General features: G+C 43.0%; 1 protein-coding gene across 9 annotated transcripts in view; it reads left to right on the plus strand.

Moving 5' to 3' along the window:
• mcf2la (mcf.2 cell line derived transforming sequence-like a) overlaps positions 1-22424 on the plus strand; it is a 307378-nt gene that overhangs the window by 252122 nt on the left and 32832 nt on the right. For all 9 annotated transcript variants that reach the window (XM_063051229.1, XM_063051230.1, XM_063051232.1 and 6 more), the window contains 3 exons: positions 10612-10833; positions 13446-13538; positions 19190-19268. In XM_063051229.1, the coding sequence (XP_062907299.1) occupies positions 10612-10833; positions 13446-13538; positions 19190-19268 (394 nt within the window). The remainder of the gene's footprint in view (positions 1-10611; positions 10834-13445; positions 13539-19189; positions 19269-22424) is intronic.

Consider the following 22424-nt stretch of genomic DNA (forward strand, 5'->3'; position numbering starts at 1 on the left):
TGTTCTTGGCAATGGTGCCATGATGCAATCAGTTAGGGTACTCTTCATCGTGCAGCTATAGAAGTCTGTCAAAGTTTTTGGTGAAATGTCAAATGTACTTGGAGCTATGATGTTGTGGCCATTACAGAGACTTGGATAGCTCAGAAATGGCTACTTCAAGTGCCAGGCTTGAAATGTTGCAGAAAGGACGGGGGGGGGGGGAGGCAAAAGAGGTGGGGGCGTGACACTGTTGATTGGAGATAGTGTCACGTCTGCAGAAAAGGAGGAGGTCATGGAGTCACGAAGTATCTGTGGGTGGAAGTTAGAAACAGGAAGGGGTCAATAACTCAACTGGGTGTTTTCTTTTTATAGACCACCCAATAGTAACAGGGACATTGAGGAGCAGGTAGGGAGACAGATTCTGGAAAGGTATAATAATAACAGGGTTGTCGTGGTGGGAGATTTTAATTTCCCAAATATCGATTGGCATCTCTCTAGAGTGAGGGGTTGAGATGGGGTGGAGTTTGTTAGATGTGTTCAGGAAGGTTATTGACATAATATGTAGATAAGCCTACAAGAGGAGAGGCTGTACTTAGAAACATAGAAAACCTACAGCACAATACAGGCCCTTGGACCCACAAAGCTGTGCCGAACATGACCTTACCTTAGAATTACTCAGGCTTACCCATTGTCCTCTATTTTTCTAAGCTCCATAAATCCACCCAGGAGTCTCTTAAAAGACCCTATCATTTCTACCTCCAACAGCCCATTCCACGCACTCACCACTCTCTGCGTAAAAAAACTTCCCCCTGATATCTCCTCTGTACCTATTTCCAAGCACCTTAAACCTGTGCCCTGCTGTGCTAGCCATTTCAGCCCTGGGGAAAAGCCTCTGACTATTCACACTATCAATGCCTCTCATTAGCATGTACACCTCTATCAGATCACCTCATATCCTCCATCGTTCCAAGGAAAAAAGGCCGAGTTCACTCAACCTATTCCCATAAAGCATGCTCCCCAATCCAGGCACCATCCTTGTAAATCTCCTCTGCACCCTTTCTATGATTTCCACATCTTTCCTGTAGTGAGGTGACTAGAATTGAGCACAGTACTCCAAGTGGGGTCTGACCAGGGTCCTATATTGCTGCAACATTACCTCTCAGCTCTTAAACTCAATCCCACGATTGATGAAGGCCAATGTTCCATATGCCTTTTTAACCACAGAGCCAACCTGCATAGCAGCTTTGAGTGTCCTATGGACTTGGACCCCAAGATCCCTCTGATCCTCCACACTGCCAAGAGTCTTCTCGTTAATGCTATATTCTGCTGTCATATTTGATCTACCAAAATGAACCACCTCACACTTACCAGGGTTGAACTCCATCTGACACTTCTCAGCCCAGTTTTGCATCCGTTCAGCCCTCCACACTATCGACATTACCCCCAATCTTTGTGCCATCAGCAAATTTACTAACTCATCTCTCCACTTCCTCATCCAGGTCATTTATAAAAATCACAAAGAGTAGGGGTCCTAGAACAGATCCCTGAGGCACACCACTGGTCACCGGCCTCCATGCAGAATATGACCCATCTACAACCACTCTTTGCCAGTTCTGGATCCACAAAGCAATATCCCCTTGGATCCCATGCCTCCTTACTTTCTCAATAAGCCTCGTATTGAGGTACCTTATCAAATGCCTTGCTAAAATCCATATACACTACATCTACAGCTCTACCCTCAATGTGTTTAGTCACATTCTCAAAAGATTCAATCAGGCTTGTAAGGTATGCCGACTATTCCTAATCATATTATGCCTCTCCAAATGTTCATAAAACCTACCTCTCAGGATCTTCTCCATCAACTTACCAACCACTGAAGTAAGATTCACTGCCCTACAATTTGTTGGGCTATCCCTACTCCCTTTCTTGAATAAAAGAACAACATCCGCAACCCTCCAATCCTCCGGAACCGCTCCCGTCCTCATTGATGATGCAAAGATCATCACCAGAGGCTCAGCAATCTCCTCCCTCACTTCCCATAGTAGCCTGGGGTACATCCCGCCTGGTCCTGGTGACTTATCTAACTTGATGCTTTCCAAAAGCTCCTGCACCTCCTCTTTCTTAATGTCTACATGCTCAAGCTTTTCAGTCTACTGTAAGTCATCCCTACAATCTCCAAGATCCTTTTCTGTAGTGATTACTGAAGCAAAGTATTCATTAATTACCTCTGCCATCTACTCTGGTTCCATACACACTTTTGCACTGTCACACTTGATTGGTCCTGTTCTCTCAAGTCTTATCCTGTTGCTCTTTACTTACTTGTAGAATGCCTTAATCCTTAATCTTGTCTGCCAAGGCCTTCTCATGGCCCCTTCTGGTTCTAATTTCTTTCTTAATCTCTTTCCTGCTGGCCTTATAATCTTCTAGATCTCTATCATTACATAGTTTTTTTGAACCTTTCGTAAGCTCTTCTTTTCTTCTGGACTAGATTTACAACAGCCTTTGTACACCACGGTTCTTGTACCCTACCATTTCCCTGTCTTATTGGAACGTATCTACGCAGAACCTCATGCAAATATCCCCTGAACATTTGCCACATTTCTTCCGTATATTTCCCTGAGAACATCTGTTTCCAATTTGTGCTTCCAAGTTCCTGTCTGATAGTCTCACATTTCCCCTTACTCCATTAAACGTTTCCCTAACTTGTCTGTTCTTATCCCTCTCCAATGCTATGGTAAAGGAGATAGAATTGTGATCACTAACTTCAAAATGCTCTCCCATTGAGAGACCTGACACTTGACCAGGTTCATTTCCCAATACCAGATCAAGTACAGCCTCTCCTCTTGTAGGCTTATCTACATATTGTGTCAAAAAGCTTCCTAAACACACCTACCAAACTCCACCCCAACTAAACCCCTCGCTCTAGGGAGATGCCAAAGAATATTTGGGAAATCAAAATCTCCCACAACAACCCTGTTACTATTACACCTTTCCAGAATCTGTCTCTCTATCTGCTCCTCGATGTCCCTGTTACTATTGGGTGGTCTATAAAAAACACCCAGTAGAGTTACTGACCCCTTTCTATTCCTCACTTCCACCCACAGAAACTTTGTAGACAATCCTTCCATGAATTCCTCCTTTTCTGCAGCCGTGACACCATCTCTGATAACAGTGCCATGCCCCCACCTCTTTTGCCTCCCTCCCTGTCCTTTCTGATACTTCTAAAGCCTGGCACTTGAAGCAGCCATTCCTGCCCCTTCACCCATCCAAGTCTCTGTAATGGCCACAACATCATAGCTCCAAGTACTGATCCATGCTCTAAGATCATCGGTTTTGCTCATAATACTCCTCGCATTAAAATAGACATATCTCAAACAATCGGACTGAGCGTGTCCCTTCTCTATCATCTGCCTATCCTCCATTTTGCACTGTCTCCAAGCTTTCTCTATTTGTGAGCTAACCTCCATCACTTTAGTTCAGTTCCCACCCCCCAGCAATTTTAGTTTAAACTCTCCCCAACAGCCTTTGCAAACCTCCCTGCCAGGATATTGGTCCCCTCAGATTCAAGTGCAACCCGTCCTTTTTGTACAGGTCACACCTGCCCCAGAAGAGGTCTCTATGATCCAGAAATCTGAATCCCTGCCCCCTGCTCCAATCCCTCAGCCACGCATTCATCCTCCACCTCACTCTATTCCTATACTCATTGCCGCTTGGCACAGGCAGTAATCCCGAGATTACTACCTTTGAGGTCCTGCTTCTCAACTTCCTTCCTAACTCCCTGTAGACTATTTTCAGGTCCTCCTCCCTTTTCCTATCTATGTCGTTAGTACCAATATGTACCACGACCTCTGGCTTTTCTCCTTCCCACTTCAAGATATTGTGGACACGATCAGAAACATCCTGGACCCTGGCACCTGGGAGGCAAACTACCATCCGCGTTTCTTTCCTGCGTCCACAGAATCGCCTGTCTGACCCCGTAACTATAGAGTCACCTATCACTGCTGCCATCCTCTTCCTTTCCCTACCCTTCTGAGCCACAGGGCCAGACTCCATGCCAGAGGCACGGCCACTGTTGCTTCCCCCAGGTAGGCTGTGTTCCTCAACAGTACTCAAACAGGAGCACTTATTGTTAAGGGGGACAGCCACAGGGGTACTCTCTAGTATCTGACTCTTGCCCTTCCCTCTCCTGACTGTTACCACTTATCTGTCTCCTGAGGACCTGCCTATAGCTCCTCTCTATCACCTCCTCACTCTCCCTGACCAGCTGAAGGTCATTGAGCTGCATCTCCAGTTCCCTATCGCAGTCCCTAAGGAGCTGCAGCTCAACACACCTGGTGCTGGGGGTCTCCAGGATCTCCCACGTCTGATACCAAGCACAGAAAACCACTTGGAGTACTGTGCTCAGTTCTGGTCGCCTCACTACAGGAAGGATGTAGAAACCATAGAAAAGGTGAAAAGGTGATTTACAAGGAGGTTGCCTGGATTGGGAAGCATGCTGTATGAGAATAGGTTGAGTGAACTCGGCCTTTTCTCCTTGGAGTGACAGAGGATGAGAAGTGGCCTGATAGAGGTGTACAAGATGATGAGAGGCATTGAGATCATGTGAATAGTCAGAGGCTTTTTCCTAGGTCTGAAATGGCTAACACCAGAGGACACAGTTTTAAGGTGCTTGGAAGTAGGTACAGAGGATATGTTAGGGGCAAGTTTTTTTTTTACGCAGAGTGGTGAGGGCATGGAATGGCCTGCCGCTGACGGTGATGGAAATGGATATGATAGATTCTTTTAGGAGACAATAGACAATAGGGGCAGGAGTAGGCCATTCAGCCCTTCGAGCTAGCACCACCATTCACTGTGATCATGGCTGATCATTCACAATCAGTACCCTGTTCCTGCGTTCTCCCCATATCCCTTGACTCCACTATCTTTAAGAGCTCTATCTGACTCTTTCTTGAAAGAATCCAGAGAATTGGCCTCCACTACCTTCTGAGGCAGAGCATTCCACAGATCCACAACCCTCTGTGTGAAAAAGCTTTTCCTCAACTCCGTTCTAAATGGTCTACCCCTTATTCTTAAACTGTGGCCTCTGGTTCTGGAGTCCCCCAACATCGGGAACATGTTTCCTGCCTCTAGCGTGTCCAATCCCTTAATAATCATATATGTTTCAATTAGATCCCCTCTCATCTTTCTAAATTCCAGAGTATACAAGCCCAGTTGCTCCAACCTTTCAACATATGACATTCCCACCATCCTTGGAATTAACCCAGCGAACTTATGCTGCATTCCCTCCATAGCAAGAAAGTCCTTCCTCAAATATGGAGACCAAAACTGCACACAATACTCCAGGTGTGGTCTCACCAGGGCCTTGTACAACTGCAGAAGGACCTCTTTTACTCAACTCCCCTTGTTAGGAAGGCCAACATACCATTAGCTTTCTTCACTGCCTGCTCTACCTGTATGCTTACTTTCGGTGACTGATGAACAAAGACACCCAGATCTCGTTGTACTTCCCCTTTTCCTAACTTGATACCATTCAGATAGTAATCTGCCTTCCTGTTCTTGCCACCAAAGTGGATAACCTCACACTTATCCACATTAAACTGCATCTGCCATGCATCTGCCCACTCACCCAACCTGTCCAGACTCCTAGATAGGCACCTGGAGCTTAGCAAAATAGAGGGCTGTGGATAACCCTAGGTAATTTCTAAAGTACATGTTCGGCACAGCATTGTGGGCCAAAGGGCCTGTATTGTGCTGTAGGTTTTCTATGTTTCTTCTCAAAGTAGAAGTGCTGTCATGCCTTCTCTGTAATGATATTTATCTACTGGTCCCAGGAGTTAACACCATTGTTAACTCTGATATGTTAACACCAAGGAACTTAACATTATTGACCCTCTCCATCTCCTTTTCCCTAATGAGTACTGGCTCATGGACCTCCTGCTTCTTCCTCCTGTAACTGATAATCAGCTCTTTGGATGTGATAACGTTGAATGAGAGATTACTGTTTTGGCATGACTCCACAAGATTTTCAATTTTCCTTCAATATGCTGATCCATCACCACCTTTGATTTGGTCAACAGCAGTGGTGATATCAGCAAACTTAAAAAAGGCATTGGAGCTGTACTTAGCCATACAATTATATGTATAAAGTGAGTTGAGCAGGGCGCTAAGCGCACAGCTATGCGGTGCACCTGTGTTGATGATCATCATGGAGAAGATGTTACCAGTCCGTACTAACAGTGATCTGCCGGTGTGGAAGCTGAGGAACCAATTCCATGGAGAAGTACCAACGTCTAGGTGTTAAATCATTAATATATATTGCAAACATCAAGGGTCCTGTGGATCATTACAATTCGCAGGCATCCAAACAAAAAAACACTCAATCACTTTTTGTCTGCTACTGCCAAGTCAATTTCCAATTTATCAACTTGCCCTGGATCCCATTGGCCATTACAGTTTGAATCAGTCTCTCATGTGGGACAATATTGATGGCCTTACTAAAGTCCATGTAAATCAGCACTAACACCATCAATACACTTTACTGCTTCTCCAAAATGTTCAGTCAGATTGGTCAGACAGGATCTGCCCTTGATGAAGCCATGTGAACTATCTCTGATCAATCCCTGCCTTTCCAAGTGATCATTCATCCTATACCCAAAAACTTTTCCCAAAGACTTTCCAACTATTGATATTAGCTCACAGGTCTGTAATTACCAGGCTTTTCTCTGCTGCCTCTTGACCACATTTGTTGTCTTGTGATGGTATTAGGTTTGCTGACCACGAAGTTTTAAACTCAAACTTTAAGCTTTATCAGATATAAATAGCCACGAATACCCTCACTAAAGGGTACTGTAACTACCTAATCTCCCCTGTTTATTCTCCTTGGTGAGTTTAACTGCCAATACCCACTATTCAAGCAGTGGGCCCCTCTCCCTACCAGGGAGAAGATACTTCCAGCTAACAAAGTAGTTTAAAACACAGTTCATTTATTTATAGTGATGCACATTTAAATCTACATAACTCTTAAAACACATTTAAAACTTAAAGGATTTCTATCCTAAAAATTTTCGAATTACAAATCATTTCAAAAGCACAAAGCAGTTTTCAAACATAAAGGATTAAGGATTTCGAAAACAGGTATTAGTTATTGATATGCTAAATGATATAATCTATCTGGTTCTGCAAGCTTACTTGAACTAAGCAACTAAGTGTCAGCTTGTCTGTTTGAAATAATCCAATTTAAAGAATCCATTGTTTTATACTCTAATCTTGAGGAATAATATAGCAGGTGCAGTGACTCTTTACAGACAATGTCTTCAAAATACAGAGCCCATTTGCAAAGCTGTTCTATGACAAATGCATTTTTAACTTCAAGCTGCTTTCCACTTACATTTTAAGCACTGAAGACTGACATCCATTTATGACCAGAAGTTAAATAAAACAATATAGTGTAAGTTTACTTACAACTATTTGTGACCTTTCAAATGGTAGCTGTTGTTTAGAAAGCAAGCTTACCAAACATGAGATAGAAGCAAATATCTAACATAGTCCTCCAATCATCTGTACCTCACCAGAGAAAATTTAAAATTTTGAGACTTTTAAAATTTAAAAATCTAAAGCCCCACCATTCTCTACCCTTCACTTCCATAGCTCCGTAAAATAAATTTCAAATGGCTCTGAGGACTTATCCACCTTTATCAAAGCCACAAACTAGCAGCAAAATACCCATGTAAATGAGCCAAAGTTGGTGATCACAGCAAGTTTGAACATCAAATCATCAGGAAATCATTGGTAGTGCATCTGTTCACAGAGGTCAGGATGAAGTCATGTCGGATAGACCAAGCATTGGTGCCTTAGATGGAATTAATGGTTCAGTCAAGGACCAGCTGAGGTATGGAAAACATCAGGTCAGCTAGACAGAATTTCATGGCATGAATCAATCTCCTAACTGGTTTTCATCATGAGTGATAACTAACCCATAAGAAAGGTGAAGAATTTCAATGGAACAAACTTAGATATACAAGTGATAAAAGTGTTTTGTGTCTGATAGAAATACTTCTACTTCCTGAAGATTGATAATTGGTTTATTGTTGTCATTATTATTTTTATTATTGTATACTGAGATCAGGATAAAATCTTTTGATTGCATGCCATCTAGACTGATTATTAAGTACATCAAGGTAACACAGGGCAAAACAATAACAGTATGCGGAATAAAGTAACACACATCAAAGTTCCTGTGTCCCCCACTTTTCCTTCGCTATATCGACGACTGCATTGGCGCTGCTTCCTGCACGCATGCAGAGCTCGTTGACTTTATTAACTTTGCCTCCAACTTTCACCCTGCCCTCAAGTTTACCTGGTCCATTTCCGACACCTCCCTCCCCTTTTTAGATCTTTCTGTCTCTGTCTCTGGAGACAGCTTATCCACTGATGTCTACTATAAGCCTACTGACTCTCACAGCTATCTGAACTATTCCTCTTCTCACCCTGTCTCTTGCAAAAACGCCACCCCCTTCTCACAATTCCTCCGTCTCCGCCGCATCTGCTCTCAGGATGAGGCTTTTCATTCTAGGATGAGGGAGATGTCCTTTTTTTAAAGAAAGGGGCTTCCCTTCCTCCACTATCAACTCTGCTCTTAAACGCATCTCCCCCATTTCACGTACATCTGTTCTCACTCCATCCTCCCGCCACCCCACTAGGAATAGGGCTCCCCTGGTCCTCACCTACCACCCCACCAGCCTCTGGGTCCAACATATTATTCTCTGTAACTTCCGCCACCTCCAACGGGATCCCACCACTAAGCACATCTTTCCCTCCCCCCGCCCCCTGCTTTCCGCAGGGATTGCTCCCTACTCGACTCCCTTGTCCATTCGTCCCTCTCATCCCTCCCCACTGATCTCCCTCCTGGCACTTATCCGTGTAAGCGGAACAAGTGCTACACATGCCCTTACACTTCCTCCCTTACCACCATTTAGGGCCCAAACAGTCCTTCCAGGTGAGGCGACACATCACCTGTGAGTCGGCTGGGGTGATATACTGCATCCGGTGCTCCCGATGTGGCCTTTTATATATTGGCGAGACCCGACGCAGACTGGGAGACCGCTTTGCTGAACACCTACGCTCTGTCCGCCAGAGAAAGTAGGATCTCCCAGTGGCCACACATTTTAATTCCACATCCCATTCCGACATGTCTATCCATGGCCTTCTCTACTGTAAAGATGAAGCCACACTCAGGTTGGAGGAACAACACCTTATATTCCGTCTGGGTAGCCTCCAACCTGATGGCATGAACATCGACTTCTCTAACTTCCGCTAATGCCCCACCTCCCCCTCGTACCCCATCTGTTACTTACTTTTATACACACATTCTTTCTCTCACTCTCCTTTTTCTCCCTCTGTCCCTCTGACTATACCCCTTGCCTATCCGCTGGGTTCCCCCCCCCCTTGTCTTTCTCTCTGGGCCTCCTGTCCCATGATCCTCTCGTATCCCCTTTTGCCTATCACCTGTCCAGCTCTCGGCTCTATCCCTCCCCCTCCTGTCTTCTCCTATCATTTTGCATCTCCTCCTCCCCCTCCCACTTTCAAATCCCTTACTCACTCTTCCTTCATTTAGTCCTGACGAAGGGTCTCGTCCTGAAACGTCGACTGCACCTCTTCCTATAGATGCTGCCTGGCCTGCTGCATTCACCAGCAACTTTGATGTGTGTTGCTTGAATTTCCAGCATCTGCAGAATTCCTGTTGTTTGCGGAATAAAGTGTCACAGTTGCAGAGGAAGAGCAGTTCAGGCAGACAATAAGGTACAAGGACCATGATGAGTTACATTGAGAGATGAAGTGTTCATCTTTATCGTATAGCACGTCCATTCAAAAGTCTTCTGCAGCAGGAAACAAAGCTGACAAGCCTGTCTGTATATGTTTTCATGCTTATGCATCTTTCTGACTAATGGGAGTGGAGAGAAGAGAGAATAACTGGGGTGGATAGGATCTTTCTGAGGCATCAGGAAGTATTGACAGAGTCCATGGCTGGTTTTAGTGAAAGGTGCAAGTTTGAAAATCTTCCACCAATAGCTGTTGATGTTGGTCCAATTATTAATTTTAAAACTGACAATTTACTCTCGTTAACTAGAGATAACAAAGAATTTCAGGACATGTCAAGTCTTGGGGCTAATTCATAGATCAGTTATGAATGGAGAGAAGGTTTGAGGAGCTAAATAGTCTCCTCCTTTTCCTACATCTTGAAAGCTTGATGGCATTCAAACAAAATTGCAAATTAATCAATAAGAAAGGTGAAGAATTTCAGTGGGGCAAAACTTGGAGATTTAAGTGATGAAAATAGTCTCTCATTTCCTCGTACACTACTGGGTAAATCACAGACCCCAGGAGGGAGCTTTGTTGAAATAAAGTACTGACTAGAGTTGGAGTTGTACCAATCTTTTGGCTCATATTCCCTTCATGTGAGATCCAGCTGTGAGTCTGTGAGATCACTATTGTGTTTGCATCATCCACCCGTGGAATTGAAGTTTAAGGACATGAAGCTTATTGTGTGAGCCAAATCATTAAAACGTCTTGCTAAATTGCACTGGATCATTTGACCTTCTGAGTCTGACTCTTGTGGTTTCTCTTTTCCAACAGGGAAATTTAAGTGAACTTGGCAAACTGTTGATGCAAGGGTCATTCAATGTCTGGGTAGACCATAAGAAGGGTCATGCAAAAGTCAAGGACCTGGCAAGATTCAAACCAATGCAGAGGCATCTATTCCTCCATGAGAAAGCATTACTTTTCTGCAAGAGAAGAGAAGAAAGTGGGGAAGGGTATGACAAAGCCCCTTCCTACAGTTATAAGCAATCCTTGCATGTAAGTACTTTGCAATTAACTTGCAAACAAAGCACTTGGTTTAACAATCTGTCTCTGATGTTTTATTCTTGATCAGGCTTCTGTAACTAGGCATGTGCCATCCTTCTCTTTGATCTGTTCAAGAGGAAACTCGATGGAAACCTCTTCCCTTGCCTAAATGACTGCATCTTCAACAAGAACAAAGCAACCCATTTGAGTGGTAGGCACAAGAGACTGCACTGACCAACTGAGTTCCTGCAGCAGATTGTTTGATGGATCCAGTTGACTGGCATTTTGTGCCTCACACATATCCTCTGCCTCCAAGCAAATGACCCCCCCCTCCCCTTTATCCCAGAGTGGTCCTACCTGCTCTTAAGTTATCCTTTTGGTATAGACTGTGTTTAGAATGCCTTGGGATTCACTTTAGTCCTACTTTTCATGGCTTCCTTTAGCTTTCCCTATTCCCTTCTTGAGTCTTTCTGGCTTCTTTGTAATCCTGAAAGGCACGGTTTCATTTTAGCTCCACAAACCTAACCTACTCTTCCTTTTCTTTCTTGACTAAATTCACCACCTCCCTTGACATTTTAGGTTCTCTTACTTTACCAGCCTTTTACATAAGTAGGAGCAGGAGTTGGGCATCTGGCCCGTTGAGCCTGCTCTGACATTCAATAGGATCATGGCTGATTGGACCATGGACTCATCTCCACCTAGCTGTCTTTTCCCCATAACCCTTAGTTCCCCTTCCTTCTTACTGGCACATACTGTTGTTGTTCCTTTAAAACCTTGTGGCACATCGGCAGCAACCTTTCTGTTTCTTTAGCATTTGTCTGGTTTTTATGAGGCTGAGTTGCTAGCTCGACGCTCAACCCAGGATGGATGGAAAGAGTGCAAGGTGCCAGCTGGATTCAAACACAGGACTACTCGCCTCAAAGTCCAGTGCAGAAGCCACTACACCACCGGCCGGCAGGACATACTGTACCTGTCCCATACTCTGTGCAATTGGTCTTTGAACACTCTCCACTGTCAGATGTTGGCTTGCCCAAAAACAGCTGTTACCAATTAACTCTCCCTAGTTTCTGCCTAAAACTCTTTGTATTTCTCCTGCTCCAATTCAATACTCTGTCATAGGGTCCAACTTATCCTATCTGGCTATCTTAAATCCTAAGGATTTGTGATCACTGTTCACCCTCTGCAAGGTCAGTCACCTGGCCAGGCTCATTACCCAACACCAGGTCGAGAATGGCCTGTCCTCTTGTTGGACTATCTTCATATTGATTTAGGAAACCCTCCTGGATGCACCTGACAAATTCTACCCAGTCTAAACCTCTTACACCGAGAAGGTCCCAGTTTAAAGTCACACATGATAACAATGCTATCGTTTTTACACTTTTCCCTGATCAGCTTGCAGATCTGTTTCTCGAAGTCCAATTGACTACTGGGGGGACTGCGGCATAATCCCATCAGAGTGATTGCACCTTTCTTATTTTTGAGTTCTACCCATATAGACTCTGTAGATGAACCCTCCTTTATGTCTTCTCTGAACACAGCTATGATATTGTCCCTGATTAATCACATAACTTCCTCATCCCGCATTTTATCTCCTTGTCTTTTCTAAAACATTGAAACCTTGGAATATTAAGCATCTATTCCTGTCCTCCCATTAAAGTCTCTGTAATGGCCATGATATCACAGTTCCATGTACTGATCCATGCACTAAGTTCAACATATTTACCCATTATACACCCAGCACTGAAGTACACACACCTCAACCTATCCATCCCATTGGTTATGACACCTACCTCCTCTCAATCCTAGTACTCTGGTTCCGATCTCCTGCCAAACTAGTTTAAACCCTCCCGAGCAGCATCAGCAAATCTCCTGGCAAGTATATTGGTTTCGCTCCAGTTAAGGTGCAACTTGTCTCATGTAAAGATCAACATCCCCGTCACCCCACCCCAGAAAAGATTCCAAAGATCGAAGAACGTGAAATCCTGCTTCTGAACTGTTTCCTCAGCCACACATTCATCTGTTCCATTTTCCTATTCTCATCCTGACTAGTACACCACACCAGGAGTAATCCAGAGGCTGCTATCCTCAAAGTCCTGTTTTCAGTCTTTTTCTAACTCCCTAGGATCTTGAGAGAAGATCCCTTTTTCTGTGCCACAAGTGCCAATGTGCACCACAACCATTGACTGCTCACCCTCCCACTTGAGAATACTCTGCATCTGCTCTGAATCATTCTAAATATGTCTGGCACCTCCAGAAAACAATACATCATTCTAGTGACTTTCATTTCAGTTAGGATATGTTAAGAAAATAATTACCATAAACATAGCCTCAAACTTGAGAGAGTGAAGGCAACAGACCGAACAACTTTGCGCAATTAGTGAATGTACAAAATAGCCTGCACTTTTCTGATATCATTGAATAGAAAGAGTTGCATATGTCAACTTGGAAGTATTTGCTAATGAGGCTGGTGTCACAATATCCCGCTATCCTATTTGCAAAAATAGGACAGTAGGATATTTTGGACATTGACTACTGGGGCTCACTGGATGGGTCAGGCTGGTGCTGCAGTATGCTTGCATCATCTATCCTTTGTATGCTCTTACATCCTGTTTTCCATTTTACAGATGTCCACTGTGGGTATCACTGAGAACGTTAAGGGGGATAACAAAAAGTTTGAAATATGGTACAATGCAAGGGAAGAGGTTTATATTGTGCAGGTAAGTGTGCACCAGAACATAATTATTAGCCTATAATTATTTAGTGAATTATCCATTTAAATTAAGTTCACTTCAGCCTTTTAACACAGAACAGCCTGCACGGATGCCGCTCAGGAAATGCATCATTGCTTCATAGCTTAAGGAACGGATGAAAATATAATTCACCTCTCACGTCCATAGAAGGAGATCTTACACCACAAGACATAGGAGCAGAATTAGGCCACTTGGCCCATTGAGTCTGCTCCACTGTTCCATCATGGTTGATTTATTATCCCTCCCTCTCAACCCCTTTCGCCTGCATTCTCCTCGTAACCTTTGACGTCCTGACTAACCAAGAACCTATCAACCTCTGCTTTAACTATACTCAATGACTTGACCTCCACAGCTGTCTGTGGCAATAAATTCCATAGATTCACCACAGAGCTGTGCCTCTGGTCCAAGACTCACCCTCTATAGGAAACATCCTCTCCACATCCAACCTGCCTCGGCCTGTCAATATTTGATCGGTTTCAATAAAATCTACGAAACTCCAGAGAGTATTGGCCTCTGTCATAAGACCATAATATATAGGAACAGAAGTAGGCCATTTGGCCCATCGAGTCAGCTCCACCATTCAGTCAGGGGCTGATCCAAATTTTCCAGTCATCCCCATTCCCCTGCCTTCTCCCCATACCCTTTGATGCCCTGGCTAACCAAGAACCTATCTATCTCTGCCTTAAATATACCCAATGATTTGGCCTCCACAGCCACTTGTGGTAACAAATTCCAGATTTACCACTCTCTGACTAAAGTAATTTCTCTGCATCTCTGTTCTAAATGAATATCCTTCAGTCCTGAAGTTGTGCCCTCTTGTTCTGGACTCCCCTACCATGGGAAATAACTTTGCCATATCTAATCTGTTAAAGCCAATTAGCATTCGGAATGTTTCTATGAGATCCCCCCTCATTCTCCCAAACTCCAGGGAATACAGCTCAGGAGCTGCCGGATGTTCCTCACATGGTAAACCTTTCATTCTTGGAATCATTCTTGTGAATCTTCTCTGAACCCGCTCCAATGTCAGTATATTCTTTATAAAATAAGGAACCCAAAACTGCACACAAGTGTGGTCTCACAAGTGCCATATAGAGCCTCAACATCACATCCTTGCTCTTATATTCTATACTTCTACAAATGAATGCCAACATTGCATTTGCCTTCTTCACCACTGACTCAACCTGGAGGTTAACCTTTAGGGTATCCTGCACAAGGACTCCCAAGTCCCTTTGCATCTCTGTGTTTTGAATTCTCTCTCCATTTCAATAATAGTCTGCCCATTTATATCTTCCACCAAAGTACATGACCAATCACTTTCCAACATTTTATTTCATTTGCCACTTCTTGGCCCATTCCCCTAAACTGTCTAAGGTTTTTCTGCAGGCTCTGTTTCCTCAACACTATCTGCTCTTCCACCTATCTTTGCATCATCAACAAATTTAGCCTCAAATCCATTAATCCCATAGTCCAAATCATTGACATACATCGTAAAAAGCAGCGGCCCCAACATCGACCTCTGTGGAACTCCACTGGTAACCGGCAGCCAGCCAGAATAGGATCCCTTTATTCTCACTCTGTTTTCTGCTGATCAGCCAATGCTCCACCCATGTTAGTAACTCCCCTGTAATTCCATGGGATCTTATCTTGCTAAGCAGATCATGTGCGGCACCTTGTTAAAGGCCTTCTGAACATCCATTTAACCACATCTACTGCATCTACTTTGTCTACACTACTTGTAATTTCCTCAAAAAAATTGCAGTAGGTTAGACAGGCAGGAATTTCCTGCTAGGAAACCATTCTGGCTTTAGCCCATCTTGTAATGTGCCTCCAGGTATTCCATAATCTCGTCCCTAACAATCAATTCCAACAACTTCCCAACCACTGATGTCAGGCTAACAGGTCTACAGTTTCCTTTCTGCTGCCTCCCACCCTTCTTAAATAGCAGAATAACATTTGCAATTTTCCAGTCATCTGGTACAATGCCAGAATCTATCGATCCTTGAAAGATCATTGTTAATGCCTCCACAGTCTCTCCAGCTACTTCCTTCAGAATCCAAGGGTTCATTCCATCAGGTCCAGGAGATTTATCCACCCTCAGACCATTAAGCTTCCTGAGCACCTTCTCAGTCGTAATTTTCACTGCACATACTTCACTTCTCTGACACTCTTGAATATCCGGTATACTGCAGATGTCTTCCACTGTGAAGACTGATGCAAAATACGCATTCAGTTCCTCTACCATCTCTGCATCTCTCATTACAATATCTCCAGTGTCGTTTTCTACTGGTCCTATATCTACCCTGAACTCGTTCACCCTTCTATACATAAGCTTTTAGTATCTTCTTTGATAGTAGTTACCAGCTTCCTTTCATAATTTATCTTTTCCTTCCTAATGACCTTCTTACTTTCCTTCTACAAGTTTTTAAAAGCTTCCCAATCCTCTATCTATCCACTAGCTTTGTCTTCTTTGTATGCCTTCTCTTTAGCTTTTACTGTCTCTGACTTCACTTGTCAGCAATGGTAGTGTCCTTCTTCCATTTGAAAATTTCTTCTTATTTGGAATATATCTGTCTTGCACTTCCCTCATTTTTCACAGAAACTCTAACCATTGCTGCTCTATCCTTCCTGCTAGTGTCTCTTTCCAGTCAACCTTGGCCAGTTCCTTCTCATACTATTGTAATTTCCCTTATTCCACTGAAATACTGACACAATGGAATTTAGTCTTCTCCTTCTCAAATTTCAAAGTGAACTCGATCATATTGTGATCACTGTTCCCTAAGGGTTCCTTAACCTTAAGCTCTCTTATCACCTCCAGATCATTGCACAATACCCAATCCAGCACAGACACTCCCCTAGTGGGCTCAACAACAAGCTGTTTTAAAAAGACATCCCTTAGACATTCTACAAATTCTCTCTCGAGGTCCAGTACTGGCCTGGTTTTCCCAATCCACTTTCATGTTAAAACCCCCAACAATTATGACATTGCCCTTCTGACATGCCTGTTCTATCTCCTGCTGTAATTTGTAATCCACATCCCAGCTGCTAGTTGGAGGCCTGTATACAACTGCCATTAGGGTCCTTTTACTCTTGTCATTTCTTAACTCAACCCATAGAGACTCTACACCTTCTGATCCTATGTCATCCCTTTCTAATGATTTAATATTATTTCTTACACACAGGGCTACACCACCCCCTCTGCCTACTAACCTATCTTTCTGATACACTGTATATCCTTGGACGTTCAGCTCCCAATGGCAGCCATCCTTCAGCCAAGTTTCAGAGATGGCCACAAAGTCATACTTGCCGATCTGTAGCTGAATTTCAAGATCGTCCATTTTATTTCTTATGCTGCGTGCATTCAAATATAAAATTTTCAGTCCAGTATTTTTTTGCTTTCTGTTTGGAATCATCAAATGCTCCTTACATGTTAACCCTTTCATTCCCAGAATCAATTTTTATAAACCTCCTCTGGACCCTCTCCAATGCCAGCACATCTTTTCTTAGATAAGGGGCCCAAAAATGCACAAAGTACTCCATATGGTCTACCAATGCCTTATATAGCTTCAGCATTACATCCTCACTCTTATATTCTAGTCCTCATGAAATGAATGCTAACATTACATTTGCCTTCCTTAACACCAAATCAACATGCAAGTTAACCTTCAGGGAATCCTGTACAGGGACTCTCAAGTCCCTTCACACCTCGGATTTTTAAAAAATTTTCTGTTGGTTTATAAAATAGTCTATGCTTTTGTTCTTTCTACCACATTGCATGACTATACACTTCCCAACAGTGTATTCCATCTGCATCTTCTTTGCCCGTTCTCCTAATCTGTCCAAGTCCTTCTGCACACTACCTGCCCCTCCACTTATCTCTGTCTCATCTGGAAACTTGACCACAAAGCCATCAATTGTGTCATCCAAACAGTTGATGAATAATGTGAAAAAAACAGCAAGTCCAGCAGAATACCACTTGTCACCTGCACCCAACCAGAATAGGCCACCTTTATTTCCACTATTTGCCTCCTGCCAAAAAGCCAATCTTCTATCCATCTTTACTATTATCTTTACTGTAATATCAAGGACTCTTGATATCAATATCTTGTTAAGCAGCCTCGTGTGCAGCACCTTGTCAAAGGTCTTCTGAAACTACATATACACAACATCAACTGACTCTCCTTTGTCTATCCTCCCTACTATTTTCCCAAAGAATTCCATCTGATTTCTCAGGCCCGTTCCCTCTCCTGCATCAGAAGCAGTCACTTCCCTTTTGGTAGGAAGTCACAATCATGACCAGGCAGTAGAAAGCTCCTAAGGATAGCAAAGAGCCTACCTAATAAGTTTAGCCAGTCCAGATAAGGGGTCTTGACCTGAAACTTTGATTGCTTATTTCCCTCCAATAGATGCTGCCTGACCTGCTGAGTTCTCCAGCACCTTGTGTGTTGCTAATTGATTTAGCCCCTTTAGTAAGTGATGACTGGATTCCCTTTAAAGGGAAAGAGGAAGATGGGGAGTGACCATAGTATGGTTCAGGTGCATTTGTATTTTACAAAGATGTTAACTTTGTAGGTAGGTGGTGATGAGAGGGTGTACAGGAGTGAGATATGCCAACTAGTGGAGTGGTGCCGCAGTAACAACCTGGCACTCAACATCAGTAAGATGAAAGAGTTGATTGTGGACTTCAGGAAGGGTAAGACGAAGGAACACATACCAATCCTCATAGAGGGATCAGAAGTGGAGAGAGTGAGCAGTTTAAAATTCCTGGGCGTCAAAATCTCTGAGGATCTAACCTGGTCCCAACATATTGATATAGTTATAAAGAAGGCAAGACAGCAGCTATACTTTATTAGGAGTTTGAAGACATTTGGCATGTTAACCAATACACTCAAAAACTTCTATAGTTGTACCATGGAGAACATTCTAACAGGCTGCATCACTGTCTGGTATGGAGGGGCTACTGCACAGGACCAAAAGAAGCTGCAGAAGGTTGTAAATCTAGTCAGCTCCATCTTGGGTACGAGCCTACAAAGTACCTAGAACATCTTCAGGGGGCAGTGTCTCAGGAAGGCAGCCTCCATTATTAAACACCTCCAGCACCCAGGGCATGCCCTTTTCTCACTGTTACCATCAGGCAGGAGGTACAGAAGCCTGAAGGCACACACTCAGTGATTCAGGAACAGCTTCTTCCCTTCTGCCAACCAATTCCTAAATGGACATTGAATCCTTGAACACTATCTCACTTTTATATAAAAAAATATACATTATTTCTGTTTTTGCACATTTTTTAATCTGTTCAACATATGTATACAGTAATTGATTTATTTATTTTTAAATTTATTATTCACTCTCTGCTGGATTATGTATGGCATTGAACTGCTGCTAAATTAAAGAATTTCATGCCAGATGCTGGTGATAATAAACCTGGTTCAGAGGTAAAATTCAAATTACCAATTGTCACCTTAGCGTCAGTGTAATTAATCACTTGGCACATTGAAAGAATTTAACTAATTTCTGTGCATTTCAAAGTATGGTGCCATGGTCAACAAGAAAGCTGTGTTTGCTGGGATTACAGTACCCATCTGTTAGAAATAAGAATGTGCTTCTTCATCTCTCTTTAGGCACCAACCCAAGAAGCTAAAAACCTATGGGTGAATGAAATAAGAAAGGTCCTAACAAGCCAGCTAGAAGCTCGTAGAGGTAAGGACCATGCACGGAAAGCCATGAGCTAGTTAATGATACATACCATTCCGTGACAAAAGCTTGCTGGTTTATTCCTCTATAAATAAACATTGAGAAGATCTATTTGAATGCATCTGTTTTCTGACGTGAAAAATAAAGAACATTTGGAGTCTTGATGATCCTGTAACAGAGTCTTCTCAGAAGGGCAGGTATCTTTCCTGAGATTAACTACTGATCTTGAAGTGCTGCAGCTTTTCCTTACCTACAACACTGGATAGGAAATCAAATTGTCCCTTTGCAATGGTATGGACATGGGTACAGTATCAATAGTTGGAGTTAAAAGTCAACAGGACAGATCTCATTCATCTAGTTAGGACTGTTGTGGAAGTTAAGGGGAATGACTGAAGGAAAAGCATGCAAGGAGAAGAGTGTGACTTGACAGAACTTGTATTAAGTGGGCTCAGATGCTCCAAAATTTTCTGTTGGTTGGTTAAATTATTTCTCATTTTATTGACCACTTTTTGTTTACGAGGAATTCTTAAAGAGGCACTCAGTGTGTGTGTGTTGGCCTTCGTTAGTAGGGAGATTGAGCTCAAGAGCTGTGAGGCGATGTTGCAGCTCCATAAGACTCTGGTCAGTCTACGTTTGGAATATTGTGATCAGTTCTCAACACCTCATTATAGGAGGACATGGAATCTTTAGAGGGGGTGCAGAGGAGATATACCAAGATGCTGTCTAGATTAGAGGGCACATTTTACGAGGGAAGTTTGAGTGAGCTGGAGCTTTTCTCTTTGGAGAAAAGGAGGATTAAAGGTGATTTGATAGAGGTATACAAGATGATAATAGGCATAGATAGAGAGGACCACCAGTGTTTGTTTTTAATCCCAAGGTTGTTCGCTGACTGGAGGCCTGTGACTAGTGATGTACCACAGGGATTAGTGCTGAGTCCAGTGTTTTCATCCATAACAATGAGTTGGATTATAATATGGTTAACTGGATCAGCAAATTTGTGGATGACATCAAGACTGGGGTGTCACAGACAGCGAGGAGACTAGCAAAGCTTACAATGGGATCCGCACCATCTGGAAAATGGGCTGGAAAATGGCAGATGGAATTTAATGCAGACAAATGTGAGGTGTTGCATTTTGGGAGGAAAAACCACGGTTGGACTTACATAGTGCACGGTAGGGCACTGAGGAATGTGGTAGAACAGAGGGAACTGGGAATACAGGTCTGTAATTCATTGAAAGTGACATCACAGGTAGAAGGGTCATTAAAAAGAGCTTCTGGAACATTGACCTTCATAATTCAGGGCAAAAATCAAAAAGGGCCACTTTTCAACATAATTGTATAAGGGACAAGAGTGTTGCAAAAGCGAGCCTGAAGGCTTTGTGTGTCAATGCAAGGAGCATTCCTAACAAGGTGGATGAATTAAAAGTACAGATTGTTATTAATGAATATGATATAGTTGGATCACAGAGACATGGCTCCAGGGTGACCAAAGATGGGAGCTCAACATTCAGGGATATTCAATATTCAGGAGGGATAGACATGAAAGAAAAGGAGGTGGGGTAGCATTGCTGGTTAGAGAGGAGATTAACGCAATAGAAAGGAAGGCCATTAGCCTGGAGGATGTGGAATCGATATGGGTAGAGCTGCATAACACTAAGGGGCAGAAAACGCTGGTGGGAGTTGTGTACAGGCCACCTAACAGTAGTAGTGAGGTTGGGGATGGCATTAAACAGGAAATTAGAAATGCGTGCAATGAAGGAACAGCAGCTATAATGGGTGACTTCAATCTACATATAGATTGGGTGAACCAGATTGGTAAGGGCGCTGAGGAAGAGGATTTCTTGGAATGTATGCGGGATGGTTTTTCTGAATCAACGTGTCGAGGAACCAACTAGAGAGCAGGCCATTCTAGACTGGGTATTGAACAATGAGGAAGGGTTAATTAGCAATCTTATCATGAGAGGCCCCTTGGGTAAGAGTGACCATAATATGGTGGAATTCTTCATTAAGATGGAGAGTGACATAGTTAATTCAGAAACAAAAGTTCTGAACTTAAAGAAGGGTAACTTTGAAGGTATGAGACATGAATTAGCTAAGATAGACTGGCAAATGACACTTAAAGGATTGACGGTGGATATGCAATGGCAAGCATTTAAAGATTACATGGATGAACTACAACAATTGTTCATCCCAGTTTGGCAAAAGAATAAATCAAGGAAGGTAGTGCACCCGTGGCTGACAAGGTAAATTAGGGATAGTATCAATTCCAAAGAAGAAACATACAAATTAGCCAGAAAAAGTGGCTCACCTGAGGACTGGGAGAAATTCAGAGTTCAGCAGAGGAGGACAAAGGGTTTAATTAGGAAAGAGGAAAGAGATTATGAGAGAAAACTGGCAGGGAACATAAAACTGACTGTAATAACTTTTATAGATATGTGAAAAGAAAAAAGATTGGTTAAGACAAATGTAGGTCCCCTACAGATAGAAACAGGTGAATTGATCATGGGGAACAAGGACATGGCAGACCAATTGAATAATTACTTTGGTTCTGTCTTCACTAAGGAGGACATAAATAATCTTCTGGAAATAGTAGGGGACCGAGGGTCTAGTGAGATGGAGGAACTGAGGGAAATACATATTAGCAGGGAAGTGGTGTTAGGTAAATTGAAGGGATTAAAGGCAGATAAATCCCCAGGGCCAGATGGTCTGCATCCCAGAGTGCTTAAGGAAGTATCCCAAGAAATAGTGGATGCAATAGTGATAATTTTGAAAACTCTTTATATTCTGGACTAGTTCCTGAGGATTGGAGGGTGGCTAATGTAACCCCGCTTTTTGAAAAAGGAGGGAGAGAGAAACCAGGGAATTATAGACCGGTTAGCCTCACATTGGTGGTGGGGAAAATGCTAGAGTCAGTTATCAAAGATGTGATAATAGCACATTTGGAAAGCGGTGAAATCATCGGATAAAGTCAGCATGGATTTGTGAAAGGAAAATCATGTCTGACGAATCTCATAGAATTTTTTGAGGATGTAACTAGTAGAGTAGATAGGGGAGAACCAGTGGATGTGGTATATTTGGATTTTCAAAAGGTTTTTGACAAGGTCCCACACAGGAGATTAGTGTGCAAACTTAAAGCACATGGTATTGGGGGTATGGTATTGA

Source organism: Mobula hypostoma, chromosome 6, assembly GCF_963921235.1.
Source record: "Mobula hypostoma chromosome 6, sMobHyp1.1, whole genome shotgun sequence".
Lineage (NCBI taxonomy): Eukaryota > Metazoa > Chordata > Chondrichthyes > Myliobatiformes > Myliobatidae > Mobula > Mobula hypostoma.